Raw genomic sequence first — 24,868 nt, 5'->3', positions numbered from 1 at the left:
GTGTGCCTGTTTGTGTGTGTGTGTGTGTGTGTGTGTGTGTGTGTGTGTACATGCCCCCGTCTCTGCCCTAGTGAGTATATGTGTAATTCAGGGTGTGGATGTGGCCGCTCCCCAGTCCCTGCCCTCAAAAATGACACTGCACTGAAACAGCATTGGCTGTGTATGTGCAAAAACAGAACGGATAAAGTGTAGCATCAGGTTTCTACAATGTGCCGGAGATCAGAGACACTCGATCTCCAGCAGAGACACGGATATGCGGCCTTAATCATTTATTTACAAATGTTTAAAAAAAAAAGGGCGTGCGCGAAATACAACTAACATTTAAAGTTTTTTTTTCTCCAAAGGTACCATCGCGTCTTGTTACCAACACTAAGGCTTCTCTGCAAGACATACACATACATATATACATATATAGATAAATACTTATAGGGACATATGTTGGAATTATACGGTATTTATTTAAAGCCAACACACTGTATTACTTATTTCAACCACTTGTTAAAGTTTGTTTCACCGAGTAAATAATATAAATAAACAGTTCTCATAATCCCCCAAAATATGCGCTGTTAACAAAACGATTCTAGATGGTACCACAGAAAGGTTCTTTGACTTATAAGAATAGTGGAAGCCTTTTAGGTTTTACATTATAAAACCATGTCATTTGTTATTTAAAAAAGACCCAAATACTGTTGAATGTATTAAATAACCCTTAAAGAAACCCAGAAGAACCCAACTTTTCAAGGGTGTAGCGCTGAAATATCATTAAATGCCATACTTAGACAATAAATTAAACCATGACGTCAATAAACCAAGTCCACCATACCTGCGCTGTTAAACAGGTTAGAAAGAAGATTGCTCCGAGATGCATCGCTGTAAAGGGAGCCATTGTGAGCTGAACTGGGAAGTGTCTTTGAACTGTCGCGTCGTGTCGCTGCGCTGCGCTGCGGGAGACTGAAGCGGATGAGACGCGCGCTTTTTATACAGCGCCGAGGAGCAGCAGGAGTGACGCGCAGGAGCCCGAGCCGCATCTGCCATGTTTAAAACTACACAGGCTCGGGGATTACTATGTCAGAGTTAAGCTGTTCGCTTTTTCATGCGTGAAAAGTCGTCACACTATAATCAAAAATCATTTCATACTAAACAAAACCTAATGCCAGTTGCGCATCGTGCACACGTCCAGGTTTGATACAGGTCAGGCCATTCCAAAAGCTTCCAGTTGTTTGAAGTGATGATCTTGAAATCTGCAGTTGTTCAAAAAAAATGCCTCTAAGAGGCTTCTCTGAGGTCTGCACTGAGCTCTCTAGACTTTATCTAGGCCAAAAGTTTTGAGACTGAGACAAATCTTGGTTTTCACTAAATTCACAGCTTCAGTTTTAGTGATGGCAATTTGCATTAACTCTAGATAGTAAGGAGTGATCAGATGAAGTGCAATGAATTGCAACGTCATTCATTTGACATACATGTCAATCCTATTGAGAATCTATGGCCAATCCTCAAAACAAAAACACAGAAACTGTGATCAACTCCAAGCACTGATTAAGCAAGAATGGGTTGCCATCAGTCAGGATTTTGCCCAGTAGCTAATATCCAGCATGCCAAGGCAAATAGCAGAAGTCTTTGGTATGTCAATACTTGAAGGGTCAACACTGTAAATACACTGTAAGTCTTAATACTTAAAATATGCTTAATACTGGCATATTTGTCAATAAAATATTAAAAAGATTATGAAATCTAAAGATGTAAAACTGAGGCAGTAAACTTTCCAATATATATATATATATATATATATATATATATATATATATATATATATATATATATATATATATATATATATATATATTGAACCCTGTATGTATGATTTTGATCCTGTTCAAAGAAATCATTTAAAGCCCAATATTATTCTGACATTTATGCCCATTATGACTATATGTCATTTTCTGACCACAACCCTATTCTACCTATTCAGCCTATAGTATTACTACCTGTTCACTCTGTAGTCATTATATTTATTTATATGTATTAAAAATATATATTAATTTTAATTAATTTAAGTATTTTAGCCAATTCTTACTGAAGTAAACATATGCTCTAATAGCTGGTATTCTTCCTTTATTTTGAGATAATTAAGATAACCACAATTATATGACATTGAGTGTGAGAAGATTTTTCCCACTCCTCTATGCAGAATTTGTTTGTTTAATCACCCCAAACCACCTCCATAGAATTAAGATCTAGGCTTTCTCTTGGCCATTCTAGAACTTTCTGTATCTTTCTTTTGAGCCACTCTTGATTTACTGGAATGTGTTGAGTCATTGCTATGTTGTATGATTCACCTCTGCTTCAGCTTCTGTTTTTGGACAGATGGTCTCACATTTTTTTTACACAAGTCCCCCCTGATACAGTTATGACCAAAATATTAGAACCCCTGACATCATGCCACTTCAGAACTGCTGGAAGACCCATAACCTCTGACGGAGACCCAGTTTTCTGACGCTGGGTTCTACACTGTGATTGAAACACAGTCTCCAGATTTCATAGTAAATTTTTCCCTTCTGTTCATGTCCAGAGAGGTTAGTTACAGTGTCAAGATTTCTGGAGAAGGACTTGCATCCTTGAGATTGTTCATAATTTTCCACAATGTTGGACAATGCTTTCTTTTTTTCCATCATTAGTGTGGCAGACACAAGGACAATATAACCTTTTCTTCATTTAAACTGTTGAACATGCGATTTCTATATTGCCAGCACAAATGAGACATGATTCATTTTTTCAATAATTTTGTCCAGTCTATTTCTGGAGTTCTGTGTGGAAGGATTTTTTCTCTGCTTGTTTGTGGAGTTCCAGCACAAACAAAATAAATGCATGAGTACCAAAGCATTTGTATCTGCAACACATTTATAGGGGAAGTGGTTCATTTTCTGAAAGAAATGCTGGGGTAGATAGTTATGATAGATAGTTATGATAGATAGTTTGCCAGACCCTGCTGCAGCAAAGCAGCCCTAAACCCTGACATTTTCACCACCATGCTTCACAGTTGGAATGGGTTATTGTCCTTAAATGCTGTGGTGGGTTTGCACCAAACATGTCTTCTGTTACCATGACCAAATAAAAAGTCCTGGTCTCTATCTAGGTGTGCTCTGGCAGCAAGAGTTCCTTCCTTGCACACATCCCCTGAAAATCAAACTTGTGCATTCTGTTTCTGATGGTAAATGCATGTACTTTGACAACTGTAGCAAGACCTACCTGTAGATCCCATGATGACATTTTAGGACTGTTGGGAACTTCTTTATACATCTTGGGCTGCTCTTAGGCTGAACTTGCAGGTACGGTCTGACCTGGCCGTTTTGAAAGTTGTTTTCAATATTCTCCACGGGTCATTTATTTTTCAAGACAATGGAATGGCTGTTTTTTTAATTGTCTGTGGATGATGTGGTAAATATGGGAGATCACCTTATCCTTCATTTCCTTGACCAGCCAAGGGCAATCAGCCAGAATCCTTCTCTTTGATTTCAGCTCAGTGTTTAACACCATCATTCTAGACCTTCTCCACCCACCAGCCTTCTCAGAGGCAGAGAGCAGCTGGTGAGGCTGGGAAAATTCTCTTCAATCAGTATTCAATCAGTGTATGCTCCATCCAGAGAGAGAGAATAAGTGGCAGTGCGAATGTGTGGTAGAAGTCAGGTCTTTGTTAGTCCAACTGTGAAATGTTTATTGTCTGCTACTGTGCACTGTGAATTACTGTGTAACCAAAGACATAAACATATTTTGCCAATAAAGCTTGGTACTGATTCTGATAACCAGAAATACTGGCCTTCCTCGAGGGAAGGTTAGGCCTGGAAACTATCACACTCACACAAAATCCCAATGTATTCTTTATTTGTTTGTTTGTAATTAGTGTAGTTTTAATGTGTTTTCAATGTGTACTGCCACCTGCTAGTGATTAGCTCAGTAAAACATGCAAGTGAGCTACAAAAACAGTCCATAAGGGCCAGTCAATAGAACTAAGGCAATTTTAAAATAAATCAGTATGCTTTCTTCACTGACAAGTGCCCCATAAACATTACATATATATGTATATCTGATCATGTGGCACAGCATGACAATGCAGTGAGTTTCTTCAAAGGGAAATACATTTAGAGCAGGGGTGGGCAACAGGGGGCGGAGTCTAGCAAATCTCCCTGATTTCCATGATCTAACAGACCTACTAAACTTGGCAATTAACGGAGTTGAATCGGGTGCATTTGAGCCAGAAAAGCAAACAGGAAACGCAAGAAGCCGGCCCTCCAGGACTGAAATTGCCCACCCCGCATTACAGATTTCATGTCAACACATAATGTAATTAGACCATTGGGCCACTAGATGGCGTCTTGTGTCAACTCTGTGACCAACTGTTTATGAATTAATTTAATGTGAATATTGCAGATCACACATCATAAATGAGAAAAGTTGAAGCCAGTACAAGAAGTTTTAAATGTATTTTATTTACATTAAAGTCATAGTATATTATATTTTATTCTAAATTGAAATCCTTTTCAGCAACATCTCAAATACATGCAGTTTTAGTGAGTAAAGACTAAATGTATTCGGGATTATCATAATCTCCTGCATGCATATGTATATATTTATTACTGCCTAGATCTCTGAATATATTTATTTTAAATGACACAGAAACACTGAACAATACACTTAAGTGACTTCTTTTATAGTATTTTATGTCACTGCAATGACTGTAAGATGCTAAGCACATAACACAACAAGCAACACCCATTTGACTAAATATAATAAATAATAAGTTCATGGAAATGTGTCAGAATTAATGTCCGTGGTAATTAACAGCAAACTACCAATAAACAGAGGTTAGGTTAAACAATTCTGGTTCATCACTTTAAAGAACCATCCACTTTAAGGTTGTTTTAGGAACTTGGTGCTAGGAACTAAGTGATCTCTCCAATAGACACCTTTAGCATCATAATGTACATTATGTGTATATAATATATAATGTGTAAACCATTTACACAATGCTCATATACACTTATTTCTGATCTACATTAGGCTTTTAACTTGAAACTGATCCCAGTTTTTGTTTCATGCTATATTGGTAGCACAATTTCACAACGGATATTTTTGTGCAATAACAATTCTACATAAAGTTACACGATGCAAGCTCAACACTGAAAACTGAAAAAATGCATGGTCAACATATTAAATGTTGTCTAATTTTTCATGCATACTTTTCGGATAAAAGTGATTCTGATTTAGATTTGTTGTCATACCTTCGTAGCTGCAATGATTACTACTAGTTGAGGTCCAATGTCAGCCACAGGGCTCCAGATAGGCCTGAAATCTGAGCTACTCTACACTCTAGTGAAAGAGCTTTCAAACACATAAACACATGGATCCTTCGAAACATGAAAACAGAGATCAGCACTGTATCTGTGAGAGAGAAAGAAATAGTAAAACTTATTTTTCATCTTACGACTGCTGATCATCCACGATTGTTGTATTTATTTAAAAATATCTAAATGTCACCTTTACTGTAAGACATGAAGATACTGAATATTAAATACCGAGTGATGCCTTAGAATAGGGATAATCAGCCTCTGGTTAATAGATAGATTGAATTCAAATACATTTTATTTGTAAATTGCTTTTTACAGCTAACATTGTTGAAAAGCAGTTCTGCAGGATTCCAGTAATAAGGCAAAAAGAAATTATGGTTGGTAATATTAATTATAACAGTAGCAAATAGTTCAGCATTGCCTGTAATGGAGATGGCAACTAGTTTGCAGCAGATGGCAGTAGCTCAAGGCAACTAGCAGGAGAGCCCGGCGGTCAGTCTTCAGTGTCAGGCCAGACAAGTGGGCAGTCATTAACTCTGAAAAATGCAAAGAGATAGAATTAGTTCTATTTTGATTTAGGAAAGTACAGAAAACATTTGGCTAGATCTCACTATAATTGATATAGAACTGACTATAATAATAATCAGGACTATAATTCCTGATTAAAAGGAAAATGCCAGAAGGTAACACAAACACGGAAGCACCATGAAACACTGGCATCTATATGCCCCATGGTCTAGTTTCCCTGTTTGGATTGTGGTGTTAGGATAATCCTGATTGTAAATTAGGATTATTTTAGAGTGCTCAGTATGAGGCTGGCTTGACCATATGGGCAGGGGAGTCATCTAAATACGCTGGACATCAGCCCTCAAAAAACACTTTTGTTTTGTGAACCTGAACCATCTTTTATAATTGAAATGGGTGTGAATAAGCTTACAGAGTCATTGCAAAAGTATGAAATAAGAAATAAGCATACAGTAATGAATACAGTAATGAAAAAAACAAGAACACAATGAAGCAAACTTACATTTCTCCAGGACCATTGTGCCACACAGAGCAACATAACACTACGCAAGACACATACAGTTCAAATGTGCTAACATCTGTGCAATAATTATGTTATGCATTCATTGTACAATGGAATTTCTAGTCAGGCAAAAATGCAGCTGACAATCTACAGTCCCTCTGGTAAGGATGGGAGGTAGAGGTTTCTCAGTCTTTGCAGAAAGTAGAAGCCCTGCTGGACTTTCTTCACTGTGAAGCTGATGTTGAAGCACTAAATACGATTCTCTGCAATGTGAACGAATCTCTAGAACAGAGCTGTCAATGGTTAGCAGGGGAAGTTCAGCAAACCACTGCCAATCTACGGTACAGCACAACCTTAAATGTATTATTGTAATTTTGCTACAGTTTCAGTCCTGGTATTTATTTAGATGAAGACACGAAACCTGATCAACAAGTAAAAATAGCTCTGATCTGTAAGAGAGCGCTGCTGCATTTAAAGTTCACTATGAAGGGTAATATAGCTCTCTTATGGGTTTGTTTCTCCCCATCCATGTTTGGCTAGGTTAATCATGTCTTGATAAAAGCACACAGTTATACTTAATTCAGCTTTGGAGCTCCCTCTGAAGGACATGCTTTATACATGCATTTCTGGACAAGCTCAGAGATACAGAACTGTCTGATGCAATAGAGTAATACTATATAATTTTACACAAATATGACTTGGCTTATGCAGCGATATGCAGTTCTTGTCTCATGCAGCTCCTCCAAGTGCTGTAGCCAAAGTGCTGAGCCTGAAGTAGCAACAATAGAGATGCTATTCTCTCTACTGCAAATCAGCGGAGCATCAAAATGATTTTGAAGCTGTTTTTTGTGTATTATAAGCTATGAATGCTACATAATATTACTTGTAATTGTTGGTTCTGCAACACTGCTGATTTTGTTGTGTAGCTCTGAACCACATGCCCTAGTCCAACACTGGTCATTTAATAGGGAAGAGTGGGGAAAACACTTTTTTTTTGCTAAAGACCTAAGGCTAATAGTACATGGAACTGCAGATTTAACCACTGAAAGCCAGAGATTGATGTTAGACTGGAAATTAATATTAGATATATGATCGCTATGTTAAAATATACAGAATGAACTGAATATAATTACTTATATGAGTAAAATGTGTTTAGTAAGAGTGCATGCAGGATCGGTCTTAACAGGGGGATAAGTGGAGCATGCTGGTGAGTTCAGAAAGTGAACCAACCATGCAGGTGGTCATATATGTCAGTTACAGGTTGGAAACGCTGGTTAGGGCTGGTTCTCTACCATGATGTGTCATGAAGAGCAGACAGTATCAGTAGGCCTACTGAGAGCTCAGCACATATACATCAGTTTGCTCGCAGGCAGTGTGTGAGAGGTGGGCTCCAGGTGTTTGGTTGCAGCTTGAGCCCCTCCCCACTCCTTCCCCCCTCGCGCATTGTTTCAGCGCGCATGTTCGCACCGCTATGTGCACTTTAGTGTCCAGAGCGAGAGCGCTTTCGCGTCTCTCTCTCCCTGTCTGTCTCGCTCTCGCTCTCTCGCAGCGCTCTAGTGCAAACGATGCCAAAGATGGAAAAAGGGAGGCCACCGGAAAACAAGCGGAGCAGAAAGCCGGCTCATCCCGTCAAAAGAGAAGTCAGCCAGGAGATGAAGGTACGGGCGAGTGTGTATTTTTTTTTTACTTTCACTTTGGAAGTTTGTGGGCGCGCAATGAGTGAGCGTGCGTCGTCGTCGTTGTCCGAAGTGCTACACCATGACGCGGCAGCTTCAACATGCTGCTCGCGCGGCGGATTTACTGTGTATGCGCACGGTTGGCTTCATTTGTCCATAGAAACGATGTGTGGTTTACTGTCGTTTAGGGACGACCGTTAATTTTGAAGTGTCCAGCCCGCTTGACCATACGCAGCTGGCCCAGATGTGCGCTCTCTGTGCGGTCATTTTGCGTAACGTTAGGTGCCCTCAAAGCGCAACGTGCTTATGGATTCAGTTAAGCTGATATAAGGAGGTCGCTTTTTCACGTTGTGAAATGCGGTGACTTCTGTCTCACATCGTTTGTCATTCATTTCAGATTGAGCTCTACTTGTGCTGTTGTGACATTTGGAGGCTCTTTTAACAGCGTTTTCCAGACCAAATATGATTATTAAATGAAAAAAAAAACAAAGCAGTTTAATGCAAGACTATGATTCATCCATCTCAGCGAAATCCTGGCAGCTAAATTTGACATGCAGTACCACGGAGTCTCTTCTAGGTTTACAGAACAACCTCTGCGTGAGAGACATTTGAAGGGTGTCCATGTCTGAGTTGGAGGAAACGGCGCAGGTCTCTTTGTGTGAGCCATTTTGGATGGCAGCATATGATATCCATGGAGGCGGAGAGTGTAGGGTTACAACTTAACTAATTTTAATCCAAACACGTGAAACTGTAGACGCTCCTGATGTAAGTGCGTCCAGAGCTCGAGCAGGGGGTCACCGTGGGTTTTGTTGCCTTTGGCTGCGGCGCTCGCTGCGATTTGGGAGAGGGCTAACTCCCACACTGAGCAGATGTTTGTCTGAACTGCAGAGATAAAAAAAAAAACAAGAAAAACATTGTGGGAACTGCGGAGAAGCGGGGGAGAAAGGCCCACCTCCCACTAATGAGAAAACAGTAAAACAATATGTGTGGGTTTGGCGTAATCTTCGGGGAGATGGACACTGATGCGGTCTTTCGTGTAATCAATCTCAACAGCGAACAGAATGAGAACACACACAGTGCGCTCCACTTATCTGAAGCACTACTATGAAAAAGTGCTATAAACCCAGGGCGATGCACAGAAAGCACAACTTTCTGGGTTATCTCTTTATGCATGATAAGGATAAAAGGATTCACAAAAAAATATCATATGATTCAGCAGAAATTATGCTGTGTCTGAAAATCTGCACTATAGTTAAGGTGTGTTAGAATGGAAGACTGTATTTGTGACATACCTTGAACCTCAAACCCTGCTGTGTCTTCCTTCAGAAACAAAAAATGTGTTGATTTCAAAACCCCAAGACTGTTACATAACAGTCTTTGCTCATTTTATTTAAAACCAAAACCAAAGCCCCTTTGAACCCTGAAAATGTGATGCAGTCAAACTCATTGACTGCTTTGGGAAGCATGCATGCTACAGCCTGACAGCAACTTTTCCTGTACCCGTATTCAATCATTCACGTCCTTGTGTGAGTTCATGGATCGAGGAGGCTCAAAAAATGGCTTCAGTCATGGCTACAGAAGCGCTATGTCCCAGAAACAGGATGCAGCAGTAGCCTCCCTCTTCACCATGTGTATATATGTCCTCCTATTTTTCAACATCAAAAAAATACCAAAATATTAAATCAGGCGAAACTTTTCGCTAGAGTGTTACACCATATTAGTATGGCAGCTTGCTACACTTCAGTGAAGTTTAGTTCATAATGCTAATATTTTCGGACGGAACTCTAAAATCTGGCTGGATATAATTCTACTAAATAATAGCTGATTTACACATTTAAACATTTTACACATTATTATGATGGGTTTATTTTTATCCTTTATGTCTGTTCTCTTGTATGATTTAATGTTTTTGAATGTAGCGTCACATAGTCTTGGACAAAATATGTAGAAATAGCATCACCGGATTGGGCATAGGAGGCTAGATTAGGATGGGGAAGCAAGCAGGTATCAATGCTTAGCTAAAAGCTAAAACCAACCAACCATTTTTTATCATTACTTCTCTCAAACTGACTGCTTCAGACTAGAGCTAACCACTCATTGAAAGAGGAACTTAAAAGGCTAACACTAGCCAACCAACTACAATCTCTTTAGATATCTAAATGCACATAGTGCTGGAAAGACAGCTACATCCAGAAACAATTACAAAAAAATAACTACAGTCTTCTCATTACAGTATTAAATCAAAAGGAAAGCTTTGATATGGTAAGCTATGCATAGTATGCTATGCTCCTGTGAGCTGTTGCAGGGACATACCAGCCAATTCAAAAATACTTTTTTGAAGAAGTTTCTGTTTAATGCTTTTTTAAGCAATTACCCAATATTAAATATAATGATTCTGGCATTACTGTGCATCCTTACTTATTGTAAAATAGTGTGATTTTATGATGGAGAAGCCAGGTTAAAGACAGAACATTAACTTACTGCATTTAGAGGCTCATACTGAAGGACACTACAATACAACAGTTCTTCTCTAGAGACCTTCTGACTTGGCCAGCTCCCATCAATAGCATGAGCATACACACAGTTGTAGGTTTTTTCTATACTGAGCCGTTTCTGTGGATTAATGTTATGAGTGGCAGAGCAGAGGAGCTAAATTTGCCCTGTTTTTGCAAGAAAGAGTGAAATAAGAGAAGGGCTGAGGAATCAGGTAACAGAGAGAGAGAGTGAGCGAGTGAGTCACCCTAACTGTTTGTTTTGGTTGTGAGAACTGGAGGAGAGATGAGTGAGGAGAGAGCTTTAAAAGCAACTGGAGGAGTGGAAAGGGAGGACGAGGGAAAAGAGGATGAATTGGATCCTTGAGTGGGGAAAGCAGAGAAGACGAGAAGGGAAAGGGGGAACTGGAGGAGTGTAGACGTGAGGGCTACAGAGGAGGGGGATTTCTGGGAAGCCCAAAGCCCAGCTGTGGTGTTTTGTGTCCTCCTCTGATTTCAGCTAAGCATGAATCAGATTACCTCTTTAATCTGCAACAGACAGAGGGAGCGAAGAGGTCTCTCTGCTCTTTAGCCAGATTTTATGTCAACCGTTCATAATGAAGTATCCCTTCTTTGCCAACAAAGAGCAATTCAGAATGTTTGTGGGGTTCATTTATTTTTTTAGGGGTGGGCATACAGACATTGATGCATAGTGAATATTCCACTTAATCTTACATAGCCTTCACGTAAACAAAACTGGTTAACCCTTTAAAGTCAAATGACCAGTTGGAGGTCCCATGTTTTAATTCTTCCCTGCAACTGCATAGCTTTGCTGCATAGAACATTCTGTTCATACTGGATAATCATGACAATAGTCTTAAGATTAATATCTAAATAATAGATACAACAATAATTAAAGCATTCTATTCACTCTTCAGTGTATACAGTAGACAAATGGAAATTAAGCTATAAAACAGTCCATTGAATGAGGTGTTTTTGTTTTTGTGCACTGAGGTTTCTTTTTGCATAGTAAGGTGCAAACTAAATGCTTCATGCCCACATGCCTCTCCATGCCCACACGCCTCTCCATGCCCACACGCCTCTATTCTGCTGACCCGAAAGCACAAGAAAAGTCAGCTCAAAACCATATAAATAAGAAACAGACATTTGGGGTTCTGTTCTGTGGAAACAAAACTGGGCCTTTTCGGAAACTGGCCCCAAAAGTTTGTAAATTTTGCTAATAAACCTACTTTACAATGGGAGCTGAGTAATTTTGATTGTTTTTGGTACATAAACCATAGAAACAGGTGAACCACATGGACTCAGGTAGCAATGAAGGTTACTGCCCCTTTAAAAGTGACAGTATCTATTTCTATTAGAAATTCTTAGACTTTGAATTTACTACACCGTATATAGTGTGTGTTTGTGCGCATGTGTGTTTCAGAGCTTTGCAGAAAGCACGATGAATGAATTGCTGGGATGGTATGGCTATGATAAAGTGGACCTACAGGATGCAGAGGCCGCTGACGTCAGGAGTTTCTCCAACAGAACAAGACGCCATCATGTATCTGTGCTTAAAGGTCAGACAGACATACCCACATAAACATGTAGATTTGTAATTTGTCTGCTTGTCAAATAATGCAATTAATATTATTGTGATTTGTGAAAATGCATTTAGATATGTTTACATATTTCTTCACACACCCCTACTACTTTATACTGTATTAAGATTGTTTATTTTAATGTTATATTGTATTCTGACAAGCAAAAACATATTTGAAACACATTTATATATTGTTTTCCTAGTGAATTATTAGACTCTAACGTTATTTTTGCACTTGTTTCAGTTTTCACAGACATGGCAAAAAGTACAAAAGTACAATATAGTTTTGTTATTGCTAGTGTGTTAATTAGCTACCTGTATGTTAGGTTGTTGTTAAGTTTTAATTACTTTGTGTTCTATATTTAAAAATTTGATGATTTCTTGCCCTCTCAATTCCTGATTTATGTTTATGTTTCATGGTTATTCTCCAGAGAATTCTGATCCAAAGCCCAGTGTAGTGGAGAGTAAAGTCCCATCCTGTTCCTCTGCATCTGCTAAAAATGGAGTGAGAGAATCTGCCTGCTTTCCACGCTCTCCTTCCTCGTCCTCATCCTCTCCCCACACAAAGGACTTGCACAGCACGCATGTCGTAGTGCCACTCATCAAGCCGTCCACAGGTGTGCATCAGCAGCTACACATACACATGCTCACAGTCACCCCATCCGTAACAAGCACAGTAACCTTAATCTCTCTGTTTCTCACTTCCAGTGGAAGAGCAGCAGAATATTCAAATAGTGTGTGTATGGTGTCAGAAAGAAGGGCTGAAACGCTACTCTCTGATCATGGGCTCTGAGCTGAAAAGCTTCTGCAGTGAGAAGTGCTTTGCCATGTGCCGCCGTGCCTACTTCAAACGCAACAAGGTCTGTGTCTGTTCTTTGTCTCATCAACAGAGGTTCTTTATTGTCTCCAGATTGTCTCTGGTTCACAGATAGTCTGAACAAGTCTCAGATTCTGGGAGCTGGAATAAAGTTCATTAAGGCCCATAATCCAGATAACATATGGCAAAACTTATCATTGCTGTTTTAAACACACAAATAAAATCATGTAGTTTGTATATTGTTTCAAAATGATAAACTGGCCTGTATAAATAGTCAGCCATAACATTAGCATCACTGACAGTTGAATGAAAAACACTGATCATCTACAGTGGCATCTGTCAAGTGGTGGACATATTAGGCACTAAGTGAACAGTCAATTGTTGAAAGCAGGAAAAATGGGCAAGCGTAAGAATCTAGACCACTTTGACAAGAGCCAAATTGTGATGGATAGACACTCGGATGGTCAGAGCATCTCTAAAACAAAAAGCAGGGGTTTTCTGGTATGCAGTGGTCAAAGAAAGGACATGGGGTGAACCGGCGACATGGTCATGGGCACCTGAGGCTCAGTGATACAATCTATGGATCCATTCCTCTCTACTAACACCTTGGTGCCAGATAGCACAGAAATGCTAATGTTATGGCTGATCGATGTATGGCAGCTAAGCTGTAGAAACAGGAACTTTTTTTCATGGTTGTGAGGTCACACCAATAAACATGTTTACATCTGATTGCCCATTCAACCTACAGACATTTCCTTACCAATTTACGTTGACTTAGTAAGGAGTGCTGTTACTGCAGATACTAATTGAGCATTGAGCCTTTATTCTGAATGTAGTGTGCCTCATGTCACTTGGGAAGGTGCCTAATTAGAACAAAGATAATTTACATAAAACAAAAACGTTTTAATTGAGTTCAGTTGTAAAGAACACATGGAGGTTGAAGAAAGTAGTTATTTTAAACTCTTTAGATTATATACAAAGTTAAAGTGCTCCAAAAGTTTGGGGTGGTTTCTGAATTTACTGACTGGTGGCCTCAACCTTGGCCTGCACACATCCTAACCACAGTGGAATGTATTTAAGTGCTCACAGAGTCAGGTGTGTCATGATCTCATGGCAGTAGCATCCATAAGAAGAGCTCAAGGCTGCTGATCGTATGCCACTATGTGTGTGTGTGTGTGTGTGTAGGGTCTTTTACCCTGTAACAGAAAGAAGGCTAAAAAGGATCCCACAGCCAAGGTGACAGATTCTAAATACCTTACAATAATAAACAGAATTATTGTGTATTCAGCACAACAAACTCTCACAAACACTTTTATTGAAATATTCTCTAGTAATCTGATCAAGCCACGTTCTCAGCAAAAGTTCATTCTGAATAGCAGAGGTGGGATACTCCTGTGATGATTAGTTCAATAGGATAGCATTAGCTAATCCACTTATACCAAGGTTTCATATTCACACTGATTTATATGCTACTCATGGAATGCTCTTCAGTGTTGTCTTAAATGCATTTTAACATACACACCACCACAAATGTCAAACATGCACCTATACACATCACTTAGTATCTTTGAAGCAGTCTATGGAAGACTTGGTTTATAGCTCGTTTCTGTTTATGCTATTAGGTGTATTTCCACAAAAAACCAAGGGGAAGATGGAAAAGAGCGGAATCTGAAACAGAGTAATTCAGCCAGACCAGCAAGAGAAAGAGAGAGTTACACAGACAAGTATCAGCCTGTTTGAGAGGAAGGACTATGGGCCGCCATGGGGAGACGGGTGTCCTCTTGCAGTGCATACTTTACCGCAGCAGCATCAGGTTTCAGACTCTACACACACTAGCGAGACAGGGAGAGCGCGGGGTACAGCCAACACAGGATCAGCTTACCGCAATCTGGAGCAGTCACTACACACACATACTTGCGCAAAACACACACTGAATAGTCACAAACAGAGCTTGTTTTCAACAGAAACATTGAAAGCACAGTGATGCACACACTAGCTACTGCTATGGTTTTTTAGGTTTTATGTGAAAAAAACACACCATTTCACAATTTACTTTGTTCGTTTTTCAGGCTCGAGACGAAGATCGGCACAGTGACCAATCTCCTCCATCTCCTGGACAAACAGTGGAAACCCCTCCTCAGCTGATGCTCAAGATGAACAGCAATACACGAGTATGCGGGTTCAAGCTCTTAAGCATAGTCTCTGGGTGACCAAAAATGTTCCCACTTACCAATGTTCCCACTTAACACTGGCATATTTTACCACTTTAACTGCAAGAGCCAGCATGTGCACCCATGCTTTAGTGTTTATAACTGAACCTTACATATGTTTTACTGTTGTGCCGTATCCAGTTTCCCAACTAGAGGGGGCTGATTTGTTGTAGGTATTTTAGGATGGGATATAATTTCACGTCTATATTTGCTCCCTTTTTTCATGTCACACATGCACAATAAAAGGCTGACAACGCAAAATTATTTAGGCGTCTGTCCTGTACCCTACAGGTGTGTGATTGGTGCAAACATGTGCGTCACACCAAGTACCTGGACTTTGGTGCAGGTGAAGAAAGGCTTCAGTTCTGCAGCACCAAGTGCCTAAACCAGTACAAGATGGACATATTCTACCGGGAAGCCCGGGCCGCACTTACTACTGGTGCTGAATCCAGTCCCAGCCACCCAGACAAGGAGAGTCATCCAGCCTCTGGAGCCACTGGAGAGAGTCAAACTCTTCTCACACCAGAGTCCTGGGATAACCCTGCCCTGGAAGGAGACAGCAAAGCAGTTTCACCCAAAGAAGCGCCTACACCGGTGTCATCGTCAGAAGCCACAGTGTTGTCAAGTTCTTCTGCATCTTCTTTGGTGAGAGCGCCTATCCCAGCCCAGCATCAGAAAGAGCAGGAGAAATTGAGTTCTTCACAGCTCCACAGTGGACGTGCTGCCCCTCGGCTTGCAGTAGACCAACCACGGGTGCTTCAGAACCCTACACCCTTCCTCCGGCTGCCCCTCCATGCCCAAGGCCTCCACAGCCCAGTACACCAGCCACTTCGCAACCCCGCTTCCAGCCCAACCCAGAGACCTCTGCACCCATCTCCACAATTACAAACACCTTCCATTCACCCGCTTCCCCCAACGCACCTCTTGCACCCATATACAGGACCGGTCTTGCCCTTTGCACCCACGTACCCTCACCCCATTCCTCCACTTGTACCATCTCTGGGATTCCCATGTCCTCAACCTACACTCCTTGTGCCATACCCAATTATCGTTCCCCTCCCTGTGCCCGTGCCTATACCCATACCTATACCTATCAAATCTAGTGTTTCTAGTCATACAAGTGTCATTCAGAACCCAGAGGGGAAAGGAGAAAGTGGGACAGAAACCATGTTAGTTGTTTCTGGAGATTTAGTGGAAGAGAAGGTTTCTGAGAATAGTGAGATTATCACTCACAGTTTAGTTGAGCACAGAGTAAAGACTGAACAGCCCCCATCCCCTCCAGATTTTTGTACTTCCCCTTTTTCATCCTTGACTTCACAGAGCTTATCTGCTCATCTAGAGCTTAATACCACTCCTCCTCTGCCAGTGGTTAAAGTGGCAGAGCACAGGGATGATGGTAGGGAGCGGCAGGTGATACAGAGAGTGGTCCACAGACACCCGGTGAAACAGGAGCCTGATGCCCCTGTTGTCCTTGAGCAGAGAGAGGCTGAACAAGGGCCTGGCTGGAGCACCCCAGAGGATGAGGATGATTCAACTGCACAGCAGTCCCCTAATCATAACACGGGCGCTTCAGAAGTACCCTTAATAAACACACACAGTTCAGCCCATAGTACATGCACATCTTCACCAACACACACACTAACCACTTCACTTGTTCTACGGAAAGCTCTTAACCCATGTAGCATTAATGCCCCTTCCGTAGTCACTGCTACAGGTTCTGTTGTACTAAGCAACTCAATTGCTACTCCTGTCTTGTTGCCCTCTGTATATTCCTCAAACCACTTGCCCACCATTCAAGCCACCCCAGTGACGTTGGACAGACTTGATGCACCTTCTGAACACAGAACAAACTCCACACAAATTCTAGCTCCATCCCCTGACCCAGAAAGAAAACTCTGTGAAAGAGAAGACGTGAAAGAAAACTTCTCAGAGAGCCATGATCCTAGCATAAACCATTCTTGCTCAGGAGAGCAAACAGACTGCCAAACAGACCAATCAGAGGACAGCAGGACAGGGCCCACAGATGGTGACACTCCTATGGCTGATGAGGAGCACACCTATGCGCGATCAATCCCACCAAAATTACGAGAGAAGAATGCTCACACCATCACACAAACAGCTGCACATACACTTTCGTACACAATTATGCACACTTGGGACAAGAGTTCACACAGCGTTGAACAGAGCAACGTCCATCTGAATGCAGAGCCAGCTTTGAAGAGGAGATGCCTAAGAATTAGAGACCAAAATAAGTAAAAGACAGGTAAGAAAGAATTTCACATGCACATTTTTACTATAATTATCTATAGAAGCTGATACCCTTGTTGTCATAGTTTGGATATAATCCGGAATTTAGCTTTTTTTAGTTAAGGGCAGGAGCTTTGAACAGGGGTGTGAAACTTTTGGACAACCAGTGTCAAGTACAGTTTAATCACATACCTGGTTTAACTTGATGAGCCTTCAGTGTTGGAAGGCTGGGAAATCATTGAACTGTGCTCGATTCTAGTCCTCTAAAAGAGAGTTTGGACAGCGCAAAGTGAACAGGCTAATGAAGCTAACAAGTAACAGATGCTGGGGGGTTATTTTTGTTTTGAACGACTCATTAGTTTCTTATTAAGTTTGTGGAAACATTTTTATTTTTATCACAGGTAGCCATTATACTATTTCACCACTAGTTTTTGTTTTAGTAATAGTTTTCGTTAATCCTAATAACCCTGATGATTACTAACATTGTGTGGACTCTATATCTCAATCACAACACTCTTGACTTGATTCATGTTAGAAACCATTTCCCCATTAGAGCCATTTCTCTTCAGAAGTTTGTGATGATTTACATAGGCATTTAGCACTGTGTTAATTAGTACAGTATTCCATTACTTGTTCATTAACCTTATAAAAAGAAGCACACTTCAAACCCCCAGCATGGCTAATCAGCTACATTTGAGTTAAGGGAATAATATTGTGAATGAGATGTTTCACTAATCCCTATCTAAATACGTACATCAATCAGTAAATCTATAATAAGTAAATAAATTTAAACACACACACACATACACACACACAAAGTAAAAGTACACAGTGTGTGTGCACTGGGTTGTCCCACATAGTGGCGCCAAACAGATGAACAGTCCTTCTCATAGTTCTAAAGTTGCATTAGTAGAGAAAAAGGCTGAAACCAGAGAACCTTACAAAAACCCAGACACAAGTTTGCCTGTGTGTGTGTGTGTGTGTGTGTGTGTGTGTGTTAGAAGAGAGAGAGAAAGAGAGACTGTGTATAGCTCCAGATGTTGCCTTTGGAGGACTTTTCTGTGCAGTGTTCTCAGGTTACTGCAGAAATGAGAAGGTCAAATATAGGGTGCATGTGTGTGTGTGTGTTTGTGTGTGAGACTACATATGTAGTTTATCTTAGCTGTTCACATTACATGTACATTTTTTAATTACACTGTAGGTATTAAACGTATTGAATGGAGCACCATCATTCCAGAGTACACAGTTATACTGCTCCATATATATATGTTCCATCCAATAGTTTTGGGATGAAGTGGGTTGGTAAACATCTAACATCCTGACCTCTTCTCACTGAATGCAATCATATCCTCACAGTAATAGTCCAAAATTTAGTAGAAAGCCATTGGACAGTAGTGGCAGTTACTCAAACAAACACAGGAAAACCTGTTTGCAATAAACATTCCAAACCAGGGGAGGTCATCATATTCTGATATGACCATGTGTATATATTTTTTTATGCAAAGGATTGGTCATGAAAATTTCACATGCATGTTTAATATTTTAAGCAAAATTCTTTAACACTTTCAAAAAAGTGAAAAGGGCACAAAGCAAACAAAATGGGCACCCTGGATGATCAGTATGTGGTAACACCCCCACTGGCAATTATCACAGCTTGTATAGTGGCGGAGTAAGTAAAGTGGCTGATTTAAATGGGTAGCCAAGAACAGCAACTGTCAGGGGTAAAATTGGTGATACTTGCAGGTCAGGTCAGTGATGTATTCATTTATCTGTGTAGATCAATTAACTTTGTCGTTGTAGACACTCCCCTTATTGTATCTAGGTGTTATCAATATCTAGCCTTGTTCGACTCTGCAGTTAGCTTCTGCTGTAGTCTATCCACAGATTTCTGATGACGTTTACGTCAGGGAATTGTGAGGGCTATACCAAAACCTTCAGCTTACACCTCTTGTGGTAGTCCCTTGTGGGTTTTGGTGATGACTTTAATAATGATAGTAAATATGTTATAGTCCTAACAAGTTTATTCTGAGACCTCAAATCTGAACACTCAAATCTGTTGGGGTTGTACAGAACAACAATAATAATAATTCACTAATCCTGCTTAAAATGTTTTAAAATATCATCCTCAACTGGCAGTTCAGTTAATCTTTTATTCTCCAGTTAACTATTTACTGTAACACAAAGTTTGATCAGGAGTGTACACACTTTTGCATTTCTGTATATCTGAGCTAAAGCTAATTTACATGAATTTAACTGCATGTGTGTTGTGTGATTGTAACCTCTGCATGAGGCCTCTGCAATACTAGCCCTTCAAAGCGATTCTCAGAGCATATGATTCCAAAGCTGTTACTTTATACTTTAATAACCCCTGCAGCAGGCCTGAGCACTATACCGGAAATACCATCTCCTGCAACTGATAGTGGAGTGTTCATTTTCCATACTGCATACTTTTATTGTTAAATGATTTTACATTTGCTCTGCCAGAAAGCAAAACTATGAAAATGATACATTTTAAATATATAGAGTGTCTTTTTACTAATCCACAATTAATTTCTGACTTCTTATTAATCCCACAGTTTTAGGTAGTAGGCATGTACATTTGCTTTAAAGTATAAACTTTACCAGTGTGGTGCTTTGGGGTATTGTCTCAAGACTGGATAAGTAGAATTTTGATTGATCTTAGAACCTTCTATCAGTCCAAGTTCAGTTGGTTCACAAAACCCAGCTGTCATAGATGTTTTACAGACCAGCAACTGTGATCGGGCTGAATTAAGCTTCCTCTTAACCAATCACACTGTACACCAAAGCCTGCAGCACTGCCTATGCAATACCAGTTTGCCTTACTCCACTGAGAGCAGCAAAGAGGACTGTACAGCACAGTTTTCCTAATCTCCTGTCACATATCGTATACATGTGTAATCTACTGCTTGTTACTGTCTTATAAGAAATGTTCTGTTTTACTGCATTACAGTCTATATTTACTTAAAGTGAAGTTTCAGGAAAAAAAATAATTCCCCTTACCACACAATAATCTCACACACTTATTTCAGTTACAATGCAACATGGGTTGAGGCGACCACATGATGATTTAGGTATGCAGATTGGATGATGCTAATTGGTGGGGGTATAATGTTTCTTTATTTGTTAGCTACATTAGTAATCTATTCATCATTGCTCACAGCAGCAAGAAATGTTCTGCTTTACCACATCATGATCTTTGCATTTAAAGTGTTGGTTTGGCCTAAACAAAATCCCAAGAGTTACACACTCACCTCAAAACACTGGATTTTATTATCCTTGTAACAAATGCCCCAGGAAACTTCAGAATAAGATTTTGAGAGTGTTGATTCTTTTAAACAATATTCTTGGTTCAACCTCGCTGCTTTAAAATGTAAAGTGTTTACAAGGTCTGTATAATAATAATCACACAGTGATGATGATCTCCTTTCTACAGTGTGTTTCAGATATTTGTTGACTGAACATATGCATCGAATGCTGGACAGCTGAATTGAGATACAAAATGCAGATGTTTCCTGCGGTGGTGAAACTGGACATGGAAACCAAGAAACATCTGCTGATGACCGCGAATCATGATTCACGCAAACCAGTGTTAGTGTGAGATATCTGTGTACCCGAGGACTAGGCAGAGGAAATACAGCAACAGCTTGCTGTCAAACATTTAGAAATTCACACAGACATGGGGGTATTTTCAGCCTTGTGCTACAACACTCAGCTGTGTGTTCATTTGTTTTTGGCTCACTGTTTACAAAATGCAAGCATTTACTTTTTTGCCAATATATGTGTGTAACTTGACACACTGCTTAGCAAGCAGGCTTTAGGACTCATTTAAAAAAGCCACACTCATGCACACATAAGGTTGAGCGATATCTACTTTTTTCATTCTGTCTCCAAATACCATTTCAACATCTCTGCCTCCCATTTACTGAGTTAGCCTTTGCCTACACAAGTTTTAGACAGCTCAGTGTTGCTGCAAGTGCCACCAACATGGGTGTTGACGACCATTAAACACTGCGATATACAGTATTACTGTTATACTGGCCAATGCCTTAGTCTGTTACTAACTGAACAGTAGCAACTTAATTTGATGAATTCTCCAGCAAACAGGATTTGAAAAGAAATGTTAATGGAATGTTCACATAATTTTGAGGGGATGTGATTTATTATATATATATATACACCAAAACATTTTTGTAAAAATGTATATATATAAAACAGCCTTTTCTATACATAGTCTCTTCTCCGAATAATTGAAGAAATTACCATTTTTAAACAAACATTTTAGTATTTCACAGCAGAACTTTTATCTTTTGCATTCAGTGACTACATAAGGTGGTTGTACACATCGTCACATACTGGATATCTTCAGTGGGGATGTTTAGTCAACAGTAAGATAAATGTGTACCCTGTTGGGTAATTCACTTGGCTAATTACGAATACTGCATTTTATAGGCAGTGAAAGAGTTGGATATGATCAGTAAAAGATGCTTCTGTGCACTTCAGGATTAGTCCTGCTGTTATGTCAGTAAAGAAGAGTGATCCAATCAAGCCAGACATACATCGTGAAATTTTATTGGCCTCAATTTGATGTGTCGTGTGAGAAGGGTGGCTATATCTGAATAACTGTCCAAATGAGATGCCAAGGGCCCTTTTTTCCAGTAAGTGTTGAAAGCCACAGGGGCATTTGTCAAAAATGCAGAAGGTATTTGGACAATGACACAATTTTATTCCTTTTATCTCTCTACATCAGCTCAGTGTATTTGAAAGGAAGCATTCAGGATGTGCTTGATGTGTAGACGTTCAAAATTGTGTACCTGTCCAAATACCTATGGATCTGAAATTAATTATTCCTTAATTAGAAGACAGGCTTGTAAAAATACCTCTTTGCCATTTGTATCCTGTTCTTAAGGCTGGGTTTGGTAGGTTGCCTTTTATGATAAACCCTGAGGTCATGTCAATCTGATGAGTCCTTGATATTCTCAGTTTTTCTTTACAATTGACAGTATCTTTTGGATATTCAATTCTGCTTGCTAAGCACACCTGTCTTTTCCAGCTTACGAAACATGTACCAAATTGTACACTTAAGTTTTAGTGCCATGGTCTGCTATACTGACGGTTCTGCTGTGCTTATGTCGAGAGACAATGGTGATAGACCACATCCAAAATCAACTGTAGACATTTTGTTAGGTCAATGAACTAATGCACTGCCAAAGTTCATACTTTTGTTTTATTTGTTTTTTGTTTTGATTGTTTTATTGCTATTGCTATTATCTCATGTTGAAGTGCAAAGCTAAAGCATCAAAAAAAATTGTCACTGTCCAGTTACTAATAGACTACCCCGTATACACACACAAACATACCAGATACACACAGATTTAGTTTGCCATATCAAGTTCCCAGAAAAGCACAGGTATTATTTTTCACATATGTATTTTGTTAAAATTTATATTTGAAGATTACAGTACACAGTCTCAATTATGCTAGTTCTGCTACATACATGCACTTAACCATGTCCAAAATACTAAACTCTAAATGTGGCAAGAAGTGTGGAGGATTGCAAGAATAGCAAATTATTCAGCCAGAGATTTAAAGCTTTGCCAACTGTATAATTATCCAATAAATCTGAGGATCATCTTACAGGTTATTACCATTTATTGTGGTTGTACACTTTTCAACATGTTACAATATTGACTGCATAATGCTGTTACCTAAAATTATTAAAAATCATTGATATTTTATCTTTCATGTTTAACTCGTGAAGATCAGCATTATTATCATTATTATCATTACTTAGAGATCAGCATTATTTCAGAATTTCAATGGAAAAATTACCAAACTCTGAAGCAACTTCCATACATGAGCCCTTATTACTGTATTTTTTGTAATGTAAGACATGGGCAACATGGTAAAATTGACAACAAAGAAAAAAACGTTACTAAGGAAAGGCAGCAGTTCATAATTAGCTTTATGTCAGATCACTCTCTTTTTATTAAAGCCACATGAGTGTATTATATCAGGATATTTTATACTATTTGGTTTCTCTTAACGTATATATAAAAAGCACCCCTTGAATGTCCAGAACCCACCAGACCAGACGTCTCTTACTCACTTCAGAATAATAACTCAGTTTGCATTGTTCTCCATGTAATTACTAGGTAATACACCTTACAATGTAACACGCTTGGGAATTTCAGAGGTTAAAGTAGTCTGAGCAATTCTGAGACTTTTTATGAGGGATGGGACTCATCCAGGACCAGGGTTAGGCACTGTGTCCTAAGTTAAGATTGAACTGCCTCAGATATTGTGTTGCTAGTGTTTCTATATTTTAACTACAACTGCAAGCAGGAACTTCCTCTACTGTGATCACAGAGCCAAAGGCTGGACCCTTGGTTTGATGCGTAAAACTGATCATAAAAACATTTGGACTGGTTTTAAATTATTACTCTAGCATCTAAACATTTTGCATACTCATATTCTGCATTTTATATTTTTAAATCTAATATACCTTAGTTCAGAATATGTTATGACAATGTTTTAACTGCTGTCTGATTCATCCATTTTTGGAAAGTGTATATGTGGTAATGATAAATGCACTGTAAGTGCAAAAATTGTTAAATAAGCCATGGTTTGTTAAATAAGGTATTTGTTTGGACATGTGGCTATATTTGATGCTCTTGGCACACTGTGTTATAAAATATTTGATGTTAAATCTGATTACCAGCTCATGTCCATGTTCAATTATTGAGATGCCATAGTCTCCTTTGATTAAAACATAAATACCTTATATCAGTGGCTCATATTTTGTTTTATTATTATTAATGATCTGTGGCTGTACACCATCCATGGCACCTGAAGTGGTTAAGATGTTGTAACACGGAGACATCAAGTTGTAGGACTACGACTGTCACGTCGTAAAAGGCGGTCCCTGGCCACGGCTCAGAGGCGAAAATGAGCTCTATGTTAATGAATCATGTCATGTTTAGTCAAAGGAAGGACTTTTATGTTAAAAGGGACTTTTAAGTTGACACCCCTCGTCGCCATTTTGGTTTCTGGTTATGTTTGTCATGTGACTATTCCTTGTCTGGTTAATGTGTTACACCTGTGAGCTGGTGTATTTAAGTAGGGCTAGTGTCAGCTGCCGGTTGCCGAGAATTACTCTTAGTGCACCGCATGCACCCAGGTTATTCAGTTAATGGTAGAGACTAAGGATTCATCGGTCTAGTCTGTAGAGTCCATCCTCGTACCGAGGACTCTTTCTACCTAGCTAGCTTAGCGGGGAAAGCTAACTAGCTAGGCAGTTCTCGTCTCAGGGTCCATTAGGGAGCTACTGCAGGTCTGCGGCGATCTCTTGCCAGGCTTCATAGGTTCACCAATCTTGGGTCCAGGAGCTCCGGGAATGAGCGACTCTCCAGCTCGTTTCAGCAGTTAGCTCTCCTCACCGTCGGACCGGATCAATC

The 24,868-nt window shown here is 39.7% G+C and overlaps 1 protein-coding gene across 2 annotated transcripts; it reads left to right on the top strand.

Annotated features, from left to right (window-relative positions):
* Positions 1 to 7,850: 7,850 nt before the first annotated feature.
* Positions 7,851 to 24,195, top strand: sobpb (sine oculis binding protein homolog (Drosophila) b). Of its 2 annotated transcripts, none has more exons than XM_072672779.1 (7): positions 7,851 to 8,027; positions 11,961 to 12,096; positions 12,551 to 12,736; positions 12,828 to 12,979; positions 15,006 to 15,107; positions 15,438 to 17,409; positions 20,848 to 24,195. In XM_072672779.1, exons 1-6 carry the CDS (start codon positions 7,935 to 7,937, stop codon positions 17,400 to 17,402), a joined length of 2,634 nt encoding a protein of 877 aa, XP_072528880.1. In that variant the 5' UTR covers positions 7,851 to 7,934; the 3' UTR covers positions 17,403 to 17,409; positions 20,848 to 24,195. The 2 variants fall into 2 exon arrangements, with proteins under 2 accessions (XP_072528880.1, XP_072528881.1); XM_072672780.1 differs by having other exon boundaries at positions 7,993 to 8,037.
* The last annotated feature ends 673 nt before the right edge of the window (positions 24,196 to 24,868 follow it).

The sequence above is a fragment of the Salminus brasiliensis genome, chromosome 2 (genome assembly GCF_030463535.1).
Source record: "Salminus brasiliensis chromosome 2, fSalBra1.hap2, whole genome shotgun sequence".
Taxonomy (NCBI): Eukaryota; Metazoa; Chordata; class Actinopteri; order Characiformes; family Bryconidae; genus Salminus; species Salminus brasiliensis.
The sequence above is the reverse complement of the archived record's forward strand: the minus strand, read 5'-3'. Positions and strand labels throughout refer to the sequence as shown.